The 23,037-nt window shown below is 25.1% G+C and overlaps 2 protein-coding genes across 2 annotated transcripts in view; one reads left to right on the top strand and one right to left on the bottom strand.

Moving 5' to 3' along the window:
• Window positions 1-901: 901 nt before the first annotated feature.
• LOC129972439 (uncharacterized) lies at window positions 902-14,307 on the top strand. The gene is made up of 7 exons (XM_056086575.1): window positions 902-1,244; window positions 2,451-2,549; window positions 6,365-6,523; window positions 8,632-8,750; window positions 10,591-10,729; window positions 12,647-12,782; window positions 14,091-14,307. Exons 1-7 carry the CDS (start codon window positions 975-977, stop codon window positions 14,186-14,188), a joined length of 1,020 nt encoding a protein of 339 aa, XP_055942550.1. The 5' UTR covers window positions 902-974; the 3' UTR covers window positions 14,189-14,307.
• LOC129972438 (probable ATP-dependent RNA helicase DDX52) overlaps window positions 14,216-23,037 on the bottom strand; it is a 28,272-nt gene continuing 19,450 nt past the window's right edge. Inside the window, exons 7-14 of the mRNA XM_056086574.1 lie at window positions 22,431-22,503; window positions 22,146-22,355; window positions 21,448-21,538; window positions 19,621-19,894; window positions 18,639-18,714; window positions 17,609-17,677; window positions 16,106-16,192; window positions 14,216-14,355 (exon numbers count right to left, since the gene is read on the bottom strand). Coding sequence (XP_055942549.1) covers window positions 14,301-14,355; window positions 16,106-16,192; window positions 17,609-17,677; window positions 18,639-18,714; window positions 19,621-19,894; window positions 21,448-21,538; window positions 22,146-22,355; window positions 22,431-22,503 — 935 coding nt within the window. The 3' untranslated portion in view covers window positions 14,216-14,300. The remainder of the gene's footprint in view (window positions 14,356-16,105; window positions 16,193-17,608; window positions 17,678-18,638; window positions 18,715-19,620; window positions 19,895-21,447; window positions 21,539-22,145; window positions 22,356-22,430; window positions 22,504-23,037) is intronic.

The following is a 23,037-nucleotide window of genomic DNA, read 5'->3' as shown; positions in this document are numbered from 1 at the left end:
TAGTATTAGATACGAAAATTAAACAATATGTGTATTTTTTATTTGAAGATACAATCTTATCCAATGTATTTAAAATATATATATTTCCGCATTTGAAATCTCTATAAATTAATCTGAAAAAGATTTGCGACTGATTTCATGCAATTTGTTTAAAAGATGCATACAAAAACTCGTAATACTAATAAATAAATATTTGACATGTATATCTTCTTTTCTGAAAATATCTTAGAGTATCTACTTTATTTTTTTCATAATAAGTTTTAAACAACAAAATCGAAAAATCATACAGTCGTTATGCTTTGGGAAGATTTCTTTCCATTTAAAGAATAATGTTATTAAAAACAATCACTATATGCCTTTAAAATACAATTCAGAAAATTCATGTATGTTAAAATTGTATGAGAGGGAAAAAATATCTGAATGCCTGGCTCGAAACTTCATAATATGATAATATATATATTATCTTATATAAAAACCTATAGTCTTTTGGGCTTGATTAATCTTTTTTATCTACCTATTTTGCTTGATTGCATAAGCCATTGTTTTTAGAGCAATTTGCTGAAATCATGGTTACCAATGTTAAGAAAATTATGTCAGATCATGAGCACAGATTAATTTTAAATTCATTATTTCATAGATTAAAGCTCTTAAGCTCCAAATAATTCTATAACAAAGCTCTGCAAAATAAAATTTTAGTTTAAGATTATTCTTGGTAAATAGTAAATTCCCTATTTCAAAGAAACCTAAATTTAAGAAGGTTTACTTTTCTCTGTTTATTATTATTTGCAAATGCTGATTTGAAAATTTCATAGGTGTTAAAGAATGGAACGCTCTTATGATGATTTTAACTCGGATTCAAATGCCTTCATTTAATTTTGGATGTTGGCAACTCTGACATAGCTTCTTGTTTTCGTTTTGGTGTCGCTGATGATCGTTTGCCGTCGTACGATCTGTCAGTGTATCATAGCAACAAAATGCCGCCTAAAAACGGAAATAATGCCGCTTTTGAGATAAATCACGAAATTCGTTCTGTGTATGAATATTGCCTCGCAGCAGGTCTTACTCATGAAGAAATTGTGGAGAAAGCAAGGCCTCTTTTACAACCGATTCAAATCGACGAATGGAAGCGAGCATTGCTGATGATTTTGAAGATCAGCATATGTTGCATAGCGCTGTCATACACTCTCGCATCTGACACCATTTCCAGATCAATACTTACACAAGGGAGGCATTTCATGTTTAAGGTTATTATATAAAGAAATTATGTTGTGACTTTATGTAGAATTCGTTAGATCATTTTTTTTTCCATAAATAATATTCGCCATCGAAATATTAAATTATAAATGTTTTAAATATATTGAAAATTTTTAATATATTGCCATTTTATTTTTCTTAAATCGTATAAAACCTGTATTGGAATCAAAACATTTTAAGAGATTTTTTATTTGTAAAATTATTAAAATCCATTTTTATTAATAAAAATTGATAATTTTTAAAAAAAATTATAACTATATTTTATTTATTTATTTTCGACAGAAGCAATATTTAGAATAGTTATTGAATAGAATAGAATTTTTCAAAGCAGAATTAAAATATAGAATAAACTTTGATTTTCTTTATAAAATTGAAGAATTTTATTGTTACAAAAATTGACCCATATTTTTGAAATGGATTAAAACTAATGTATAAGGTAATTTTTAATTAGAAATTTTATACATGTGTAATTGTATATTTGTCTGTGTATATACAATGTAGAATAATTATTATTGTTAAAAATATTGATTTTGTCTATTATGCTGCCAAAAAATTTTCTCTCTTCCTTTCAAGTGATCCAAATAAGTTTTTATGTTTTTAATGTTCAGATCTAAAACCGATAATTTACATTTATTTGCACATTCCTCTATTGTTATTTGTAAAAAAATTCTTTGTATTTTAAAAATCCTGTATTCTATTGAAAAAGCATGATTCATACCAGGATTATTTCATCTGTGAGTCATAAATCTAAGTAAGGCCATGCAAAAATTTTTGTTTGAAATGTTAAATATTCTTAGATTGGCATCCAGCCTTTTTTGTGGAATATATGAAGTTAATTTAAAAGATTTATTTAAAATTTTAAAAAAATTATTTTTAATTAATTTTTATACTCAGTTATTAATTATTTTATTTAATAAATTTGATTAAAAAAATTCTTTGCATTGAAAATGAAGTTGCAATTTTTTTCCTTGAACAAGAGATTTAAGTCAAAATATTTTAAGAAACTTTGATTTATATTTAATTTAAAAGTTTATTTCTCACTTCTTAGAGAAATTATTGCATTTGGAGGGAAAGAAGAAATATATCTAACAAATATTTTTATTAAAGTTTTAATTTTTCACTGTTCATTTTTTTTAAATTTTTAAGAAAGCATTAAACATTTATAGTTTTGCAAACCAATATTTTACTTTTTTAAGCTGCTACCTATGTGGGATTGGACGGATTTATATTCAGAAACTTGTTTGCTGGACAATCCATTTTATTTAGATGAGGAAATCTATGTTGTTGACTGCCAAGTAAGTTTAAAAAGTGCCATATTATTTTCATATGTGTAAAAATTATATAAATGTAATTTTTTTCTAAATATATTTATAGCCATGTCCTTGCTAATATATTTTTAAAAATGAAGTACATTTCTTAGCAAAATTAAATTATTTGCAATGAAGTTAATAAATATATTATTTTTATTCAAATTTTTATCTTAATCTGAATTTTTTATTTCATTTTTTAATTAGTAACATGCGAAGATTGTATAATTTGTTATGCTTGTACTAAAAGTTTGCTTAGCTACTTTTATATTCTGAATGTGAGGTTGCTCATTTTAAAACTTCAACAGATTAAACTTTATTAAAAAAATACTTTATAATGGAATGTAAAAATCTAATGAAATAACAGAAAATATATATATTTATGGAAAATTATATTACATTTAACCATAGTAGTACAGTCCCGTCATTTCATACTTTCTTTCTTTTGCCACAGAATATCCCCAAACTTGGAATCTCTAGGATTCCCTGTGAAATCTATTACTTATTTTATGTGAAAAAAGGAAAATATCTGCCAACAACTGTCATAATTCCTTAGGAATAGTATATATCAGAGATCTAAAGCCATAGGTTCTCAATCTATGATACTTTTACTACTATTGTATATTACACTATATTGGGTGGTGCAGTTTTCACAATAAAATAAGAAAAAAAATAATGAATGTAAAATTTTGCTTTTTTAATTTTTAATTTTAATATTTATTAATTTGGTATATACATATTTTCCCAATCTTATTGCTGTCCTTTAAATGCTGGGTATAATACTGATCATATTGGCTGCATGCTATGATATTAATCTAATGGGTATTTAATTTGAAGAAAGAAATCATTAGATATTTCATGTGACAAAAATTTTATAAATTTATAGGATGGGAAAAAAATTAAATTAGCACAAAATGCTCAGCACTATTATTATGATATCTTTTTGATAGTGTCCTACATTCAGAATATCCAGCAATATTGTTAAGATTTCATACTATATCTTGCACCAATAAGAAATGTACTTTTTTATCTACAACGATTTGAATATTCCCTATTAGTACAAAATATTGTATGATTTCTCTACAGTGTTGTCAGATTTTCCAAATGTAGGACAATATCTTGAACCTATCATAACAAGGTTGTATTAAAGAGTGAATATATTTTTGACAAAATAATAGAGTTTTTATCTAACGTATGCTTACTTTGCCTCTCAACATCATATTTTTCCAAATTAGATTCTCAGCCATATATTAATTAAAAATAAATTTAAGACATGGTTATAACTTTATACTGATTTATTCATGTAATTAATGAATATAAGATTAGATGTATAAAAATTGGTTGCAAAGACACATCTTTGACCCTCAGTATTTATCCTCATCAATAATAAAATTCAGTAATGGCAATTATTAAAATAATTCATAATTTACATCAATTTTTAGTCACATTCATTTTGATATGAAAGTTTCATTTACGAAATAATATAATTTTAAATTATTTTATTCTTTGATCCTAAACATTTCATTTAGGATACTTAGATTCTTAACTGGAAAATGCTTTCATGATGCTTCTCATATTTTGTATTTTTCATAAATTGTAAAAAGAAAATTTAAAAATTAAGAGATAAAGCAGCAATTAATTGTTGCTGTTTTGTTTTTTTTGTTAAAAACTGTAAAAATCAAATTTTTATTTTCACAAAAATAATGGGTAGTATTACAACTTAATTTCATGCTTCAAAATATGGGAAAATAATTCCTATACAAGAAAGCATAAATAATGAGAAGCTGTTAAGGTAATATTACTCAACCAAGGCTCGTATAGAGGATTTTTTTTCCATTGCACTTCCACATAATAATTGCTCAATCATCAAGAAGTGAGGAGAAGACCTGGAGCTACCATAATCCAATTTCATATTACTAGGTCATGTTTGGATGTCAGAGAAGTGATTCCTCTTGAATGTTTCTTTCCTATTATAGTCGAGGGGACAACTTTACCTAATATTTCTTATAGGATATTGTGTGGAAACCAAATATTTCTATATGGAAAAATAAAGTTCTTTCTATCTGAGCATTCTGGGACATACATCTATACTTTGCTGCATTGAAAGTAACAGCTTCATTAAGAACATATTTGTGTTCAGACATGATTGAAGAATATGGTGATGAAGCATAGCATTTTGTTCATTCTAATGTAAGGTCAGTCTAAATGTTCTTGAACATTTGTGAAGATATATGGATTCTAAAATTATGTTATCAATTCTGCCTTCAGAATTGGAACCAGAATTGAAAATGAGTTCATTCTCATATGAATACTGAGCATGTTTTGTATGCAACATTGATATAGAATGAGTATTAATCAAAAGATACTATAACTTGTTATTAATATTTACCGTTATTTCAGAGATTCAGCTTATTCTTTCCTTTATATGCTGAATAAATTTATAAAATTTATCTTTTCACTATTTTAAAGAAATGTAATATATATTTTATTAAGTTTTCAGCTATGCAGCATTTTATTTTGTTCTTTATTATATATCAGGATTTTTAAAACTTTTTTTTTTCTATTTATGACACTTTTTTAATGTTAAAAAAAGCTTGCAACCTAATTTTCATCTGAAAATTTTTCAATATTTCCAATATTAGAAAATAACTATAAAAAATGAAGCATTAATGATATAAAATAAAGTTATTTAGTAATTTTTAATAAAATTTTATAAATAAACTATTCTTATCATCACATACTGGTGAGTCTGGAAGAAAAAAAAAATCTTGTCAGAAGCCATTGTTTAAGAAACCTTTTTATAGATGTTTGCATGTTTTAATATTGCATAGTTTAATTAAACCTGCTTTTAACTATCAAAGTAAGTATCATTCAAATTCTAAAGTGTTTATCATACATGTTTTTTTGTAAATTAAAAGATAATATAAGTAAATATTATTAAATCAGATTTGTAATCAAATTATTCAATAATCTTTATTACAGAGCATCGTATATGACATTACTATATTTTTAAATTTTAATTTCATTAATTTGATAACGATTTTACTGTTATAAAATATATTTTGACTTCAAATAACCTAATTTTCAATTCATCATGTTGATAATATTTCATTTTATTAGATCTAAGTGAACTTTCTTTAAAAATAGACAAAAACAAAATTAATATATATGATATAACTGTATTATTTTTACAGTATATTAAAAAAATTTTTTAAGGAAATTTGTCTGAAATTTCTACAAAAGATTGCCTTAAAATAAGTTTACTAATTGTAGATTGAAATTTCTTTAGTTTATTTTAGATTTAAAAAAATAACTATTAACAGCTAATACAATTTTTCTTATATGATATTTTATCATGTTATTAGTATTCACAAAATAAAGCAAAGAATAGTCTGTTTTAAAATATACAAAATGGGAAAATAAAAACTTTGTTTATACATCCTATAAGGAAGAGGGAAAGATTTAAAAAACAATTGAAATTAGTTTGAATTGATTTAAACTGATAATTTAAATAATAACGATCAATTATGTTGCGATTGTTTGGACATGATTGCATTTAATTAATAAAATGTATGATATGAATGTAGTTAAATATTTTATTATTTAAATTTTTGTATTTACTAACTGAATTTTACTTATTCATGTCAAAAATATTTTTCAAGCATTAATTATTGTTTTAAAATTAGTTTTAATTCATATATTTAAAGTTTGAAGCAGCTTATTTATTTATGTAAAACTTAAAACTATTTTTTTTTAACATTTTCATTTGTATTTAACTAACTTGTTATTTCTTATCTTTTAAGACATGTGAAGATGTATATGATGTTGATTATTTAAACTGGACATCTTCTGAGGAAATATCACAGCTTTATCTGCAAAGAAATATCCCTGTAATTGTGAGAGATGCAATGGCTGATTGGCCTGTCATGAAAAGCTCTTTCTCAATTCTTAATTTGACAGATGTAAGTCTTTTTTTTAAAACTCGTATGTTTGTATGGGTAATGAAAATCATAGGCGAATCATTAACTCATTAAGAATATTCTCCTTCTTTGTCCTAACAAAAATTAGAATGTAAGAATAATATTTTTAAAACCACGAACTTTTATTTGAATTATAAATTTAAAAATTCAGATGGACATTTTTCACGTATTTCTTCCTCTAGATCAAGATTTTTCATATTTTAACTAACTAATCATTTTATATATAGTTTTTCCGTTGTTTTTTTTTCCTCCCTTTAAAATTAAATTCTTCTCATTTATTCACTATAAATTAAATTACACTGGACGAAAGATCACAAGTATTCTCCTTTATTATTAACTCTCAGAGACCAGATTTATTGATACAATTTTCAGCAATAATTTCACCTAACTAACTTCTTTTTGTTTTATATTTAGCTTCTAGTTTTGCCGAGCATAATGCTATTCTTGATCATTAGATGTCTTAAAAAATACTAGCATTAATTTGTAATGCCAGCATTTAATGTTGTGGAAATTTGAAAATTTTGATGAATGATTCTTATCACCTTTAATAATAGCAAGCTCTATTTGCAAAATGTTTCAGGAAATATTTGTATGACATTTTACAATTTGACTTTATATCCTTGGATTACTTATAGTATCATTAATACATATAAGGATTAATTCTTTTGAAAGTATCCTTTACATTTAGATGACACTTTTACATGTACTTTATTATTTAAAATTATTCTTTTAACTGGGCATTAAAAGATGATAACAGAAAAATAAAGTTTATTTAGAAGCTAATAAGACTCATCAGATTAACTCATTGAAGGAAATGAAATCTTAATAGCTTCATCTTATAGCATAGGCATTGTCATAACAAAAAGGTTTAAAGTATTGTTTAAGTTCAGCAGTTTTTTGGCAAGTTTCATCAAATGAAAAAAAATATATAGTATCTATGATATTAAGAAATCTGAGTCAATAAAAAAGCCCAATGGCTCATTTAAATGCTATGGTTTTCTTCAATATTGATTATACTGCTCTGATTAAATGTGTTTTCTATTAATTTAATACTATGCTACAATATTTTTGTGATATTGTACAACATTCAGAGCATTAAACAGCATCATAGTAGTTTTAATCATTTTATTTTAAAAAAATCTTAGAATTATGTTTGGGCCTGTCATTCTCACCAATTACTATACATTTTTGTCACCCGTTTTCATAAAACCTTCATTAATCATTCTATGCTTAGATTGCCTGAGGAAGTATGGAATCAAATATTAATAAAATAAGATTTTACTGGATGGAATTTGAAGATGATTATCCTATAAATTACAAAAGAACAATATTTTGAAAATCTTATTGAAGTATATCATTTTACTCCCCCCCCCCCGAACCCTTGGTTTAACTATGAATGAAGCAAGTCTTTATAACCAAAATAAGCTTTAGTATAGTCATGTTATACTATTGCTATAATAATGTTAAATTTTCTGATAAAAATAATTATGGAATTTCTTTTAAATAGTCATTGAAAATTTAAATACAATCTTTTAAAGTCTTGTAGGTCTACTTATTTTTATTATTGACATAATGGTAATACGTATTTAGAAATATTGCTGAGATAAAAAGGGTTAAAATATATTTCCTATCTATCTTTCTATATATATTTCAAAAATATCTATGCAAGCATCTGTAATCAAAATAAATTTGTTCCCAGGTGATATGGAAGAATATCAATTTGTATTCTAATATCTTAGAATACAAAGATCATAGAAATTAGTTAATCAGGACTTTTAAAAAGAAAATTGTATTTTTTGGAGTTTGGTTTGGATTGTTTTTGATTTAAAAAATAAATTTCAATGTATTATGCTTTTATTCTTTTTATTTCATATTTTTTTTCTTCAGGTTTCTGTCATCAGGAATTAAATATCTTTGTTTAACAGCAAAAATAGTCATATTAATAAGCTAAAGGCACAAATTAATTAATAGTTTAAAATAAGATTACTGTTTTTATTAGTAGTAGAATCTTGGTTTCAAAAGCAAATAATTATTGCTAAGATGATGCTTTTCATATTTCGTGCTATTTAAATGCATTTATTTATTTTTAGGAATTCTATCATTTGCAAGAAGATATTTGTATGTTTCAGTCAAATTTACGACTCGGGAATCATAATCAGTTATTTGAAAAATTGCTTAAACAGGATTTACAAAAGTGGTATGCTCACTGGTAAGTGCAGATAATGTTAATTTTCATATTTAGTAACATATAAAACTCTTTCCTAAGAATTCATTTTAATTATATTCATAGAGCATTTATTAAATATTTTAAGTATTTCAGTAATTTTTTGTAAAATGTTTTTATATTTATTTCATAATTTCTTTCAAGTATTATGACTAGAAATTTTTATTTAGATAAATAAAAATTTTAAGTACTAATAAAAAATTGTTCATACCTGAAATATTGAATGTAAATAAGGGAAAATGTCAATTGATTTAACTAAATTTTGTCATTAGCATTTTCATTTTTATGAAAATAAAGGCAAAAATATAATATGTTAAAGATTTAAAATGACTAAATAAGGGTTCATGAGTGAAAAATAACTTCAGATGTTTTAAAATACAAACAAATAGATGAAATACTGTAAAGCTTTTACTATAAATTTAATGATAATCCTAAAATTAAAATTTAATTCGTAATAAATATTAATTATAAAGTAATAGATGTTTTGGAAAAAAAAAAAAATATGAAACATATTTATTGGTAAATAAGGTTAATTGTGTAAAGAGCTATTTATATTATGTTGCTTATAAAATTTTACTTTTAGTCTTCAAATTCTTCCATAAAAAAGAAATGGAAAACATATTTATGAGCGAGTTGAAATTGTGTATTCATTGTATAAAAGAATTATTTATTTCATTCTTCTATGTTTGTTTATTACATGTCTTATTTTTAGTCTTAGGGCTGCAATATTTGTTACCTATTTATGTTACTACGCAATTTTTAATTAGAGTAATTCATGCAGAAATATCTAATGAATTGTTATGTATTAATAAGAATATTAATCTGTGATTCTCTCTAAATGAACATTATTTTGTATTTGACAATCCTAGAATTTCACAATATAGAATAGGGAAGTTATAATATCTAGTTGAAGATTATATGTCCAATGATTCTTTATAAATCATATATTATACTTTTAATGCCATGCATTATATTTCTCATAAGATAGTTAGTTACATTTCACTTTTATGGTTAAACTAAATGGATACCATTATTACAATGTTGCTTTTCTAACTTGTCAAAATGCATTCCTAGACAATTTTCTACTGATGAATGTCACTTATTTGACAGATTTTAAAATAGAAGTTTTGTCCATTTTGGATTTTTCCCCCCCTTCCTTTTATTTATTTTCAAGATAATGCAAGGAATTTGAAAATAATTTTTATTCTTTAATATTCAACTATATTTTAAAAGTTTTTAAATTAACCTCTTAACAACTGTTTTTTTTTTCTGAACATAATTTTACTTCATCGTTAAATTGATTTTTGCATGTTTAATATAATTTAAAAGAGATTAATTGAAATGTATGCTTTTATTTAAGTGTGGCATTAATATATTAATCTGTGGAATTTTTACTTGATAATTGAAAGCTATGGGTCCAATTACTCATAAATAAGTATTAAATAACATAAATATATTTTATGTGATTTCAGATATCTAAATCTAAGAATTTTGCATATTTAATATTTTAATAGATGGAACCATTTTTTTTTTTTTAGATAATTGATATCCAAAACTATAATATAATTCTTCATAAATTCTGCACCAGTCAGACTATTATTAACATAGAATTAATATACACTAATTTTGACTGCTTAGCTACATTGACATTAGAATTAATAGCAAATTCATTGGACAAATTTGACATGAATCAATTTATATAATTCGTTATCATAAAATTTTATTTAAAACCATTATTAATTATGAAAAATAAGTTAACATTACAGTTATCAATTCAAGATTTTAACTGTAAAAAAAAATTGAAAATTATTTTAATTTATTATAGGGAGAACTGCGAGAAATCTACTCAAAAGCTCATGAGGAAGTTTTATACTAGACCTTACTTCATGCCTAGTACTGTGCAGATGACAGAGTCGAACTGGGTTTTTATGTCATCAGGTTACAATGGCAAAAAGTTCAAAAAGGTAGGTATATACGTATAAGAGTATATAAAACATAATTACTAATTAATTTAAAATCATTTCTGTCTTTATTTGATTTATTTTTCAACACTAGATAAATTCAGCAACTAGCTTTATTTTAGCCACCAGATTTCAAATTAATTACATTTAAATCTCCAATTAAATATTCTTTTTGAAACTTGGATTTAATGACTTTCTCTGCAAAATATTTTAAACTTCAAATTTCTATAGATATATAATTCATTTTATTTTAAAAGCCTAATGCTACATTATTCACTGTACTAAGCATTTCTCTAATTTTCTGTTTATACTTTTATACATTCAATTATATCACTGGAAAGAGCAACACTGTTTAGAATTGGGTATGTCTAAAAAAATTATATTAAAAGCCTGTCTTATACTGAAATCTACTAATATGGAAAAATAAGCCATATATACGTATTTTGATTACTAATAATGGGAAAGAGCCTGGATAATAAGTTCGTAGCAACAATTAAAATGATTTGAATTTCATTTCAATAGTGAATTAATTAAAAAAAATAAAATATTGAAAAGAATTTTTTAAATATTACAATTCAAAAATTATTTTGAAGTTCCCACCTACAAAAGTATAAATGTGCCAAATTTTATAATTTTAGGTCAAACAATCTGACATTTAGATTGTCAATATCACACATCTTTATTGTTAATAGCAATTAAAATAAAGATTTTAATGAATATTTTTTACTAAATTTAAATCTTGAGCAAATTAGTGCAATTTACAATTTTAAATATAATTGCTTCTGAATAGACAGAGTGAATTAATTCTTCAATATCTAATTAACTGAGCCTGTTTACTATTTTGAAAATATGTTGTCATATTGATTCGAATTTGATTCCCTGGAATATTTGAGGTGTTTATGGATTACTGGCCACTTTTTTATCAAATTCTAACACCAATGAATGACTTTATTATAATTTTTAAATTTTAACATATCGTAATAATAATCATGAATAGAATTCAAGCAAGGCATGAAAAAAATAAATAAGCATTCAAAGAGTGAAAAAATAATTTTTTTCAATTTAGAAAATCAACTTATATAAATATTAATTGAATGTCATATTTCTAGAATTTAAATTTCCTTTTAAAGTATCAACATTTTTACTTAAAAAAAAATTAAATATTAAAGTGGACAAATTTTGATGATCTTTAAATTCGGTTAAATCACATAATTTGTGTATGATTTTGTACATAAATTTGGCCAAGTTTATTATCAAATTTCAAAAATACTGGTTTAACTTGATGATCATGAAAATCAAACAAATGCATTTGAAAAGAATGAAATAATGTAAATACTTTATATTTAAATTGTATTCAAAGAACTTATCAATTCAGGAATTCCATTCAATTAAAAAAAACAACCAAGTATTTGACGAAACATCCACTAAAAAAATCTCTTTATGGTGATGGATAATTTAACCCCTTTTCTATTCTTGCTAAATATATGGAAACTCTTTAAAACAATACGATAAATATTACAATGTTTGTAGTTTATTTTTTGTAATGATGTTTTACCGGTATGAAAGGTATAATTTAAAAAAATAACCAATCCCTGTTATTGCATAATTTCTAATGCAAGAAACCGAAATAGTTATTCTTAAATTAAGAACTATTTGTGAAATATCCTTGTTTATGATATTTTAATTATTGGCTAGTTGTTAATTTCTAAATTATTAGAGATATACCTATATTCTTCCAGTTGAGTTAGTAAATGTACAGTTAAAGAAATTATGGTGTCTAAATTTTTATATAAACGGGCTGCAATAATGCTTTTTAAATACTACACATTAGTATTTAAAAATAAAAGTTCTGTACTTTCATGACTAAAACTGAGCCAGTTATGAAAATTTATTAGTCAACAGACGGCTTGTGCTTTACAGGTCGATGCTATGCCATCTATTACTGTGATGTGGGTTGCACAAGTGTGGGGATACAACAGGATACAATTCACGCCAAAAAAACCTTGTAACAGTATATGTAATACATTGGAAGATACTTTGGAGGAAGGAGAAATTGGTAATTTATTATATACTTAGTCTTGTTTTGAATATTTGTATTTCAAAATTATTTTTGACTTTTTACATTTATCTAATCTTAAATTATGAAAGTGATAATTCTGCATACAGATAGATCTATAATTATAAAGTTCCAATTGGTGAATTACTAAAATTGATCTGTAAGCATTGTTATTTTTACTATACCATAGTAATTAAATTGTTTTTAAAAAATGCTGAAACTATTCTCTTTCGTAATAATTCAGATTTTTTCTCTCGTATTTTTAAACATTAAGAGAAATTCTATGATCTAATTTAGAAATTACTTTCATATAAAGTTTTAATTAGTTGTACATTATTGTACTTTTTTATATTGTTTGTAAAAAACAAAATGTTGTATGGATAACAGGTATAGTATGGTAACAAAATGGATGTTTACATAAATAATTTTCTAGCTTCTTGGCATCATTTGGTAAAAGGATTCTTTGATCCTAAAGCAGAAAATTGATTTTAGTTTAAAACTTTTATTGTATTTCTAGCAGAATACGTTTATTAATTCAAACAGCACAAAATCTAAATCTTTACATAGTCACCCATTTCTAAAGGAAGAACTTCTGTGACTGATTGAAGTATGAAATTATTTTAGGCTGATCAATGGTCACCATGTATTGATTTTAAGTTCTTTCTTGAGGTAGACATTGAAATGATCTAAAGTAAAGAAATTCACAACATCGTTTAAAATGTATGTCAAGAATATTTTACTAAGTATTATTAATAGAAGCAGAGCACTGCATAAGGGATTCAGTAATTTTTATAGCAATATATTTATCGATTCAAATATCATTGCCAATTATAGGAGGATATCCTGTATGTTAAAAATAAAATGAAAATTTTAAGAGCTCGAAAATTGTACTATAAAGTTATTTTTTGAAATGAAATCAATTTTCTAGTAGAGGATCAAACAATCCTTTTGCAAAATGATGACAAGAAGCAAGTTGGCTATTTATGTAAATAGCCGTTTGGTTGCCATACTATTCTTAGTGATCCAACCATACTGCATTCCTTCCATGAGTAATATATAAAAAAAAAATTAATAATGCATGATTAAAAACTTTTAAAACCAATATCTTAAAGTAACCTGGATTTATTAGCTAATGTTATGAGAAAATATAATAAATTTCCATCAGTAATTAATTAAAACTGTATATTTCAATATAAATCTATAATTTCCATCATTAAATTCTGTAATAACTTAAGGATTAGCAATTGAGTAAGTACCGAATTATAAATATTCTTTTATAAAAATATTTATATACATTTTTTTTTTCAGTATTATTCAGTCCAGCTATGTGGAGTTTATCTTATTTACCTGGAGATGGAACTGAAAATCTTGCTATAGGAGCTGGAGGCTTTTCACATTTTTCTTAAATTTTAAATCCATAAAAGTACTTATCTGAGAAACACACAAGATCTTTATTCAATCTTCATTATTTACACATCTATATTCCAATGATATATACATATGAATAAATAGATGGAACTATGCATCAGTTTTCTTCTTTAACTTCTTTTTAATAGAATTTGGTACCAATTTCCTACAAACAAAAAGAAACATTTAGTTAAACGTAAATAAGACTAAACAAATGATACCAATAGTTAACAAATATAATTTATATATTACCTTAAATATAGATACAAACCTGACGAATTACATAGGATGTGCATTCCAAATTCATTTATATATAATTTGAGGAAATTTCTCAACAGCTCTTTAAAGAAAGGAATAACTTACTTGACAACAAATCTCCGAGTTAATCATGCATTTGTATTTACTATTTATTAAGTTAAATTTAGAAAGTAATATTACTGTTTGCTATTAAGTAAAAGTATCTTTCATAATTGCATTAGACTGGAAATGTCATTGTTTTTCCCTTTTTGGAAGAACCAATTAAAAATTATTTAAAAGAATTAGAGTTAAAACAATTTTATTTCTTGCACCTCTACTATTATTTCAACATTAATAATAATGAAAAAAAATTTGTAATTCCTTCAAGTACATGCAGTATTTAAAGAAATTAATCTTTATAAGTAGGAAATTTTTAGAATAAATGTTACATAATGCATATCAAATTCATGTTACTCTATTTTAAAAAATATATTTATACTATTACATTAGCCCTTTGCATTCAAAAGAAGACTCAGTTGCCTTAAGTGTTCTGTTTCACAACTCCAATTGTCAGTCTTTGATTATGCTAAGTGATGTTACTTCCAAATGTTAGGAACATAATATTAGTTCACGTATATGTTCCCTTTGTAGGAAGTATAAAATGATGTATCTTACTTTTACTAAGAAAAAATTAATGGGAAACTCAATTAAGACAACAGTTAAGGCGATGCATTGGAAGTTAGTTCAACTTGATAATCTTAGCAAAAATTTCACAAAGTTTTTTTTTTAACTTGATTTTGTTTAAAGCCCTACAAAAATGGATTTGGGAAGAGAAACTAAAGTGAAAATAAATTTGAACTTCTTCAAAACGAGATAGATCATATTCATAAAGGATTTAATGATAAAAAAAAAAGTGAAAGCAGTGAGGAAGGTGATGATATTGTATTAGGTATATGAAGTCAAAAAATTAGAGAAATAAACAATGAATTTCAAAGTAACTGTACAAGATTGATAATTCAGAATGGACATTTAGTAATGAAAACTGGGAAATACTACAAATTACTCTTGCATAATTATATTATAGGAGTAAATATAACTATTAAAATATGTTTTAATTTGTATGTAACATTTTATTTATTGGGTCATGTGTAGAAAAATCATGTTGAGCTTCTACCTTGCCCAATAAAAAGTTGAGGAGTGCAAAGAATTAAAAAGCATTCAAATATTTATCAATTCTTTTTAAAAACTTTATATATATATATATATATATATATATATATATATATATATATATATATATATATATATAAGGTTAGATAAAAAGAACATTTATAACATTTAAAAAAATACATGCATTATTTTCTCAAAGAACTGGTAAATATTTTAAATAGATGGAATTTTATTACAGTTCTCATTAAAATTGTTGCCATATAAAAGCATACTACATTAAAGAAATACAAGTTATTGGAAATTGATTATTGCATTTTTATAACTCTTTTGAATGAAATTTGCATTAACTTTTAAAAATAGGCCATAATATGCAGATCATAAATCATCATACCATAAATCAGAAGTTTAATTTTCTTGTTAAAAATGATGTTTTGATAAGTTTTCTGCACAATTTGAAATGATGGGAAATGGAATAAAGTAGTAAAATTATTAATTCTTTTAAAAGTTACCTTTTCTTAGACTTTTTCTGTAAATCACATGTAGTAACAGTTGAAATCTTTTGTCTCTTGATAGGTCTTTGAAATTCGTTTTTCTTTCTATAAAATTAAATATACACATTAATTAATAATCAACAAATGTTAAACAAGCTGTTTGCAGCAAACTTATAAATTACTCTACTTTAAACATTCAAAAATTTATATATATATATATATATATATATATCAGTGATATTTTAAAATTTTAATTAATCAAAAAAAATTTCTGAATTCCGGCGTTTTCCCACGATAACATCTCAAAATATTATTGCATATAAAGAAATTGTGTACTATCTTAAAATTGAAATAAAATTATCATTTCAATGATACCATTAACTTAATAGTTGTGAAAAAATTTCCCGAGTTTTTGGACATTTTTAAAAAATATTATTTTGCCTCATTTCTAGTAATATATTGCATTGTTGCCCTGAAATCCAAACCGTTTTCATGTTTCATCAAATACAGTTAAAGCTTACTTAACGAATATGTTGTATAACATGCAAACAAAAAAGTTAAAAAAAATTACTGTCTTAACGAGCAATATTTTACATAACAAATGACGAGGAGACACCGTTACACACTGCCCAGGATCAGGTCAATTTCTCTTGTTTTTGCTCAGAACTTGTTAGTTTCATGTCTTTCAAAGTAGAATTGGAAAGATAAGATACTTTGGTAAGTGTCATGGTTTCACATTGTGAGAAAAAAGTTCAGTAAAACTTGTCTTAAAGAATACCTCCCATATAAAGTGATAAAATAGTCAACTCAGGTGAGAAGCGGGTGTATCTGGAATATTGATATTTGATTTCAGATAAGTCATTTAAATATAACTTCCTGTACAAGGAGTGTTCAAATGAAAAGCAACGAAATGCCGTAACAACGTTACCGTTAACATAGTTGCCTACGCTGTTATGTGAGAACATAGCGAAATATCTAGGGATGCGACTGGAGTCTCCGGTGTAGATCGGAGGATGCACAGGAGAGCAGAGGTTCTTATAAAAGAGCACCGTCCACTTGATGTTGCAGTGCATGTGAAGACAAGATGGCGTTCACATTGCAAAATTCGATGACTGAGGAGCAGCGCAACGTTATACGATTTCTGATAACAGAAGGTGTTACACCGGCCACTATTCATCGCCAGATGGTCACAGTATATGGGGAAGACTGTGTATCAGACAAGTCAGTAAGAAAATGAAGTGCTCATTTTCGTGCTGGCTGTGAGAGTTCGGTTGATGATCCGAGGCCAGGCCAGGCCAACACAGTCATCACGGCCGATTTCATCGACAAGGTGGACGACCTAGTGGGATGTGATCGGCGTATCACATTGTGAATGTTGACGGTGAAGGTAGATGTCAGCTTCGGAACAATGTGGTACAATTGTTCACGACAGGTTGCGTTATTGGAAGGTGTGTAATTTTTGTTCAATATTTATATTATGCACATAAGTAAAGATTAGTTGAGGAAATAAAACAACTTTACTTTTTACTCTTCAGACTCATAATGTATTCTGGTACTTCACAACCTGCATTTTTAATTACTTGAGCGATGCTGGAAAAGAAAAATAAGTAAATAAATAAATGAACAATAAAATTTGTATGTAAATTGAAATAAAAATACATTAATAGCATATATATATATATATATAATGATATTTTAAAATCTAATTTAAACTTAATTAATTTCCAAATTTTTTTGTGCTTAATTTAGCTCATATTAACATCATTCTAAAATGTTCTCTTATTTCCTGATTCAATTCCACCTTTTATATTTAATAAATTCAACACGAGTTCTAAAATTGCAGAAGTCGACATGTTCCAACACTCTGGAATGATGGGATAAAAAATTGTCTAGCTAAGACATTCTTTTAAAAGATCCCTATAATTCCCTTACCAAAATTGACACGTGTAAAGAAATCCCTATCAAAATCTCACAGTATATAATCACGGGGATAAATATTTCATTAGCTTTTCTTTTTACCCTCTTTACACCTGTTCGCTCTTGTATCGCTGATGAACAGACGTCAGTCCATCAATGTTGCTTGCACGTAAATTACACCTCCCAGGATGGAATAAAAGTGAAGTTTAAAAATTCAAAGTGTCTTCTCTTTCTTCAGCCTCTTCTTAATATATATATTGTTTGATTTAAAATTGAAAACATTTTAAAAATAGCTACAATGATTTGCATACTATATATCATAACTAGACCTGTGCTTTTAGCAAAGCTAGTTAAATCCTTAAAAATGAATTTCTTGCATAATTTTGCGCATACATAGATTTTGAAACTAAAAAAAAAAAAAATGTATTTTTTTAAAAAAGGAACTTACATTGCTCCTGTAGTTTACTATTATCTGGATTACTGAGAGATGATTATAATAAAATAAAGAAAGCATAAAATATTTCTTGATGCTATTTTAAAAGAGAAGATATTTAATTATTAAGTTTAATATATATAATTTCTAGATTTAAGAAATGCATTAGCTTCAAACAAATAGAAGAATAATTTAGCATACTTCTTTAAATTATCAACATCATCTGTTGTAAAATAAGTTATGGCTCTGCCAGTTTTTCCAGCTCTTCCAGTTCGACCTACAATAAAACACATATTTTAAAATTCTGCAATTCATTTTTCCACAGCAGCTGTACTTTACTTTACTTTACGTTCTTAATACGTCAAGAATACAAACAGGAAAATTCTTTGAATTTGCAAGTTTTCTATTTTTAATTATATTAATAAAATTTGCAGCATTTGTAATTTAATGTAATTTTCTATGAGAGTCTGCATATTATAATAGACCTATTCATGAAAATCAGTATTATGAATACAAACTTATGACTTAATTTTGTTCAATAAACCTAAAAACAAATTTTGAATAGTAAATTTCTAACAATTTATTTTATTTCATACAAAATGCTTCTTCTTGTCAAGGAATTTTAAATTTTATTGTTATTTCAAATCAAATATAAAATGGTTACAAAGCCACAATAAACCTTTTAATTGTTATTACCATTTAAATTGCCAAAATAAACAAAAATACATTATAATAAACTATTAATAAAAAATTACATCAAAAAATCAATTTTCCTCATAAAAAATACCAATTTCCCTCATAATTTCCAATGATGTAATCTTGCAGTACATTAATTCCATTGACAACTAATTTCTCTTGGATTAGCCTTCCAGAGAAAATATAATTTTATTTTCTCATATGATACCAATTAATATTTATTATAAAAGCTATCAAATATGATTTTGCTTTGAAAAAACAGAATTTACACTTATATTTAATATATTAGATCAAATATTACCAAATTTACTGGGGTATTAGCATAAAACTTTGTAAAGTATAATCATTTTCAAAGTTTCCTGAATTTTGGATCATAAATAACATTTAATTTCATAAATATGAAATCCAAATTCACAAATTTTTTTTTATGAGAATACAGTGTAGATATTATGCCTATATCAATAGATACTATATTTGTAGTACTTACCTATTCTATGAATATATTCGATAGCAGTTATAGGAAAATCATAATTGATTACAACTTGTACATCTTGAAAATCCATTCCTCGACCCATCAATTCAGTACAAATCAAAATCCAAACTTTCCCATCAATAAAGTTCTGCATTACTTTGTCTCTTTGTTCTTGAGTTAAATCAGAATGTATCACATCAACTTTAGAATACAAGTAAGCTATCTCGGAATATAATTCTTTAGCTCTTTCTTTACTTTGAACAAATATCAGACAAGGTGGTGTAAAACCCTACGAAAAAAATTACAATTAGAAAAAATAAATCCATTGTATGACAATTTTTCTAGATTCATCATAATGGATTATATATTTATCACTCTGAAAAATATTTCTATCTATTAATTAAAATTAAAATGTAGACTTTCCTATTGATAGAATTCTATTCTAAATGGCCACCTTGCTCTTGCATTAATTAATTTCTTTGCATGTTTAGAATTCACACAGAAAAAATTATCCTACTTTTACATTGGCATAAAAGCATTGATTGGCTTTGGTGTCTTTTTAGAGCGAATATACTGAAAAAATTCAGGAACAGATGTTTTGAAAAATAATCAAGATCCAATTTATTGATTTTTATCATGACACAAAGTATAAGTTTCATTAATACTTAACTATTGAATTAATTATAATATTTAAAATCATATTTCAATCTTATATATACATACACAAACACGCTTTATGGGAAAATACCAATTCTTAAGACTACAAATGGAATACAAATGTCTCAAAAAATAGAACATAAAAAAAATCAAAGATATTTTACCAGTGTTTAAATTTATTGAATACTACTGGTATAAAACTCCTATATATTATACCAACTGGTTAAAAACTCAATAGTAGCAACTGAAAATAGAACCAAAACTTCATGCACTGAATTCTACCTTGCCAATTATGCTTGACATCTTACCACACTTCATTCTGTCTAAAAACAATTGTAAAAAAAAAAAAAATGTTTATAAGATATTGTTTTTTTTTTCCTCTCTAGAATTCCAATCTGGCTTAATTATACTAACTAGTAGTACCGATGTGGCACATAAATTCCACCTTTATAAATCACCCACTTTCTCATAAAGAAATTTTAATCACATATGGCTAACTTCAAGTCAAAAAAAAAAAAAAAAAAAAAAAAACCCAAATTTCAAATATACAAATTATGATAGTGGATAATGCTATTGTAGATGTGAGAGATACATCTCACATCTTTGAAAATGTATAGTCATGGTGATTGCTTATGTGAGCATCTGTAATAAAATTTCTAATGGCCTGTCTTTCCTTGATTTTTAACATTTTCTTTGTGATCAATGATTAAATTAACCATCTCTTAACTCATATTACATGATAAAAAAAAAAAATGCTTATTCTGGTCCCTTCAATCTTCTTTCAAATTTTGCCAGATATTTTCTGATCATCCTGTTGTATGTGTATGCATGTATGCATATTTGTATAATCTCACATCTATTTATTCAAAGCCACATATATATAAAATTAAAAAAAAAAAATCAGTTTATATCAATGAGACATGCAATTCAAGTTTTAACTAGTAATAAATTTCATAATCAGAAATCAAAATATAATATGAAAACAGAGCCATAAATGAAAAGTTAACATACCAAAAAATCTACATTAAAAGTAATATGTAAGACATATATACTGAAATTAAGGTAAGTAGTATCTTTCTGAAGACGACTGCATATGTGCACCAGAAATATCATATAATAATTTTTATGCTGTAATGTTTAATAATAATTGTACTTGAAAGATAATTTGATTACTAATATACATACTTCTTGCAAGAAATTCTTTATAGCTAGAAGTTTCCCAGATTCCCAACCAGTAAAAAGCAGCTCTTGTTTAACAGATTCCACAGCAGTATTCCTGAAGTAAAAATTTAAAAATTATATTTTAATATTATAATTTTTTAAAATCTATTTTTAACAAAGAATGGAGCAAGAAATTGAGCTTAAAGATGAAACAGCAAAATGTTATAATCCTGTGAACCATGGTTGAAAATTGGACATTTTTCAATTTACATATAAAATGGCTTTGAAATTCATTATCAATTCAAGTTTTAGCTATGTATAGGATTCAAATAAATTAATTCTGATATCACAGGTAAAACATTTTTCCAAAGTACTTACTCAGATAACTTACTTAAACTTTTAAAATTTTCATTATTAATTAACATGTATTAAAGTTACTTTTACCACAATAGAAAAAAGGTATTTTATAGATTTCATTAATCTTGATTAAATATTCATTCTTTCTTTACTCGGAATACAAACATAAAAATAATATTTAATTTTATAGAAATTTGAATGGAAGAAGTGTGTGTGTGTGTGGGGGGGGATGAATATCAGGCTAACTAATTCATAAAAATTCACCAAATACAAAAAACTTTAAGACATTTTGTTTTCAGGTTAAAACAATTTTTTAATGAATATTTGAAAATTTAACCAAAATAAGAAACAAATTATATACTCACTTTGTTCCAATGGAAACACAAACAAGGCTGTCAAGATTCAATTTACACCATTCTTCAACCTCATGTCTATATGTGGCACTAAACATAGCTCTTTTCAAAAATGAAGAATCACAAGCATTATAGATGAAAGCTAATTGATCTCTAAAACTCTTCTCTTCTTTTCCAGTTTCAAAAAGTTTGTCACATTCATCAACTATCAACCATTGCACCCTATAAATATTATCTTTATGAATTTAAAATGACCTTCAAGGCTTTTTATTTAAAGATAATAAAGCAATAACTTACTTGTTTAATTTTATGGAAGGTGGATCATTTTTAAGTAAATAAATAAGACGATTAGGTGTTGATATCAAAATATCTGAAAAATATCAATGATATCTTTAGAAACTAATAAATTAAAAATATGTATTTGTACAACTGTCGAAATTTATGTTCCACAGCTGAATGCTCAATTAATCCAGCTCAATCATTCCCTGTTTACTTTAACATAAGAATATGTACAGTTTAAAATTATTTATGAATAGTTCAATTGAAATTCTATCTAACAAAGAAACTATCACTTTTTTCAAATAACTCTCATCCCCCTCATTGTGTTTTTTAATTCACCTATAGTATGCAATATGGTAGAATCTCTGCTGCACCTCTTTTTTCATTTGTAATATTTGGCTTGGAAAATAAATTCTGCTTTTGCAATTAAAATTCTTCATAATGCTATTATTATTAATCAAATTCTACATTATCCAAACTAACAAACCTTAATCAATTTGTGTAGATTCTTCATGCTAAAAGAATATTGTATGCAATATGCTATAGCAAAGAATACATCTAGAACAAAGCACATTCCTCTTTAATATATAATTATGAAGTCAACAAAAGATGAGCACCGACTTCA

The sequence above is a fragment of the Argiope bruennichi genome, chromosome 6 (genome assembly GCF_947563725.1).
Source record: "Argiope bruennichi chromosome 6, qqArgBrue1.1, whole genome shotgun sequence".
Taxonomy (NCBI): domain Eukaryota; kingdom Metazoa; phylum Arthropoda; class Arachnida; order Araneae; family Araneidae; genus Argiope; species Argiope bruennichi.
The sequence above is the reverse complement of the archived record's forward strand: the minus strand, read 5'-3'. Positions and strand labels throughout refer to the sequence as shown.

Excerpts from the sequence above, each read along its gene's own strand:
- LOC129972439 (XM_056086575.1), top strand. The coding sequence starts at position 975 with ATGCCGCCTAAAAACGGAAATAATGCCGCTTTTGAGATAAATCACGAA. Across the intron at positions 1,245-2,450 it reads GGAGGCATTTCATGTTTAAG|CTGCTACCTATGTGGGATTG; the intron begins GTTATTATATAA and ends TACTTTTTTAAG. Across the intron at positions 6,524-8,631 it reads CAATTCTTAATTTGACAGAT|GAATTCTATCATTTGCAAGA; the intron begins GTAAGTCTTTTT and ends ATTTATTTTTAG.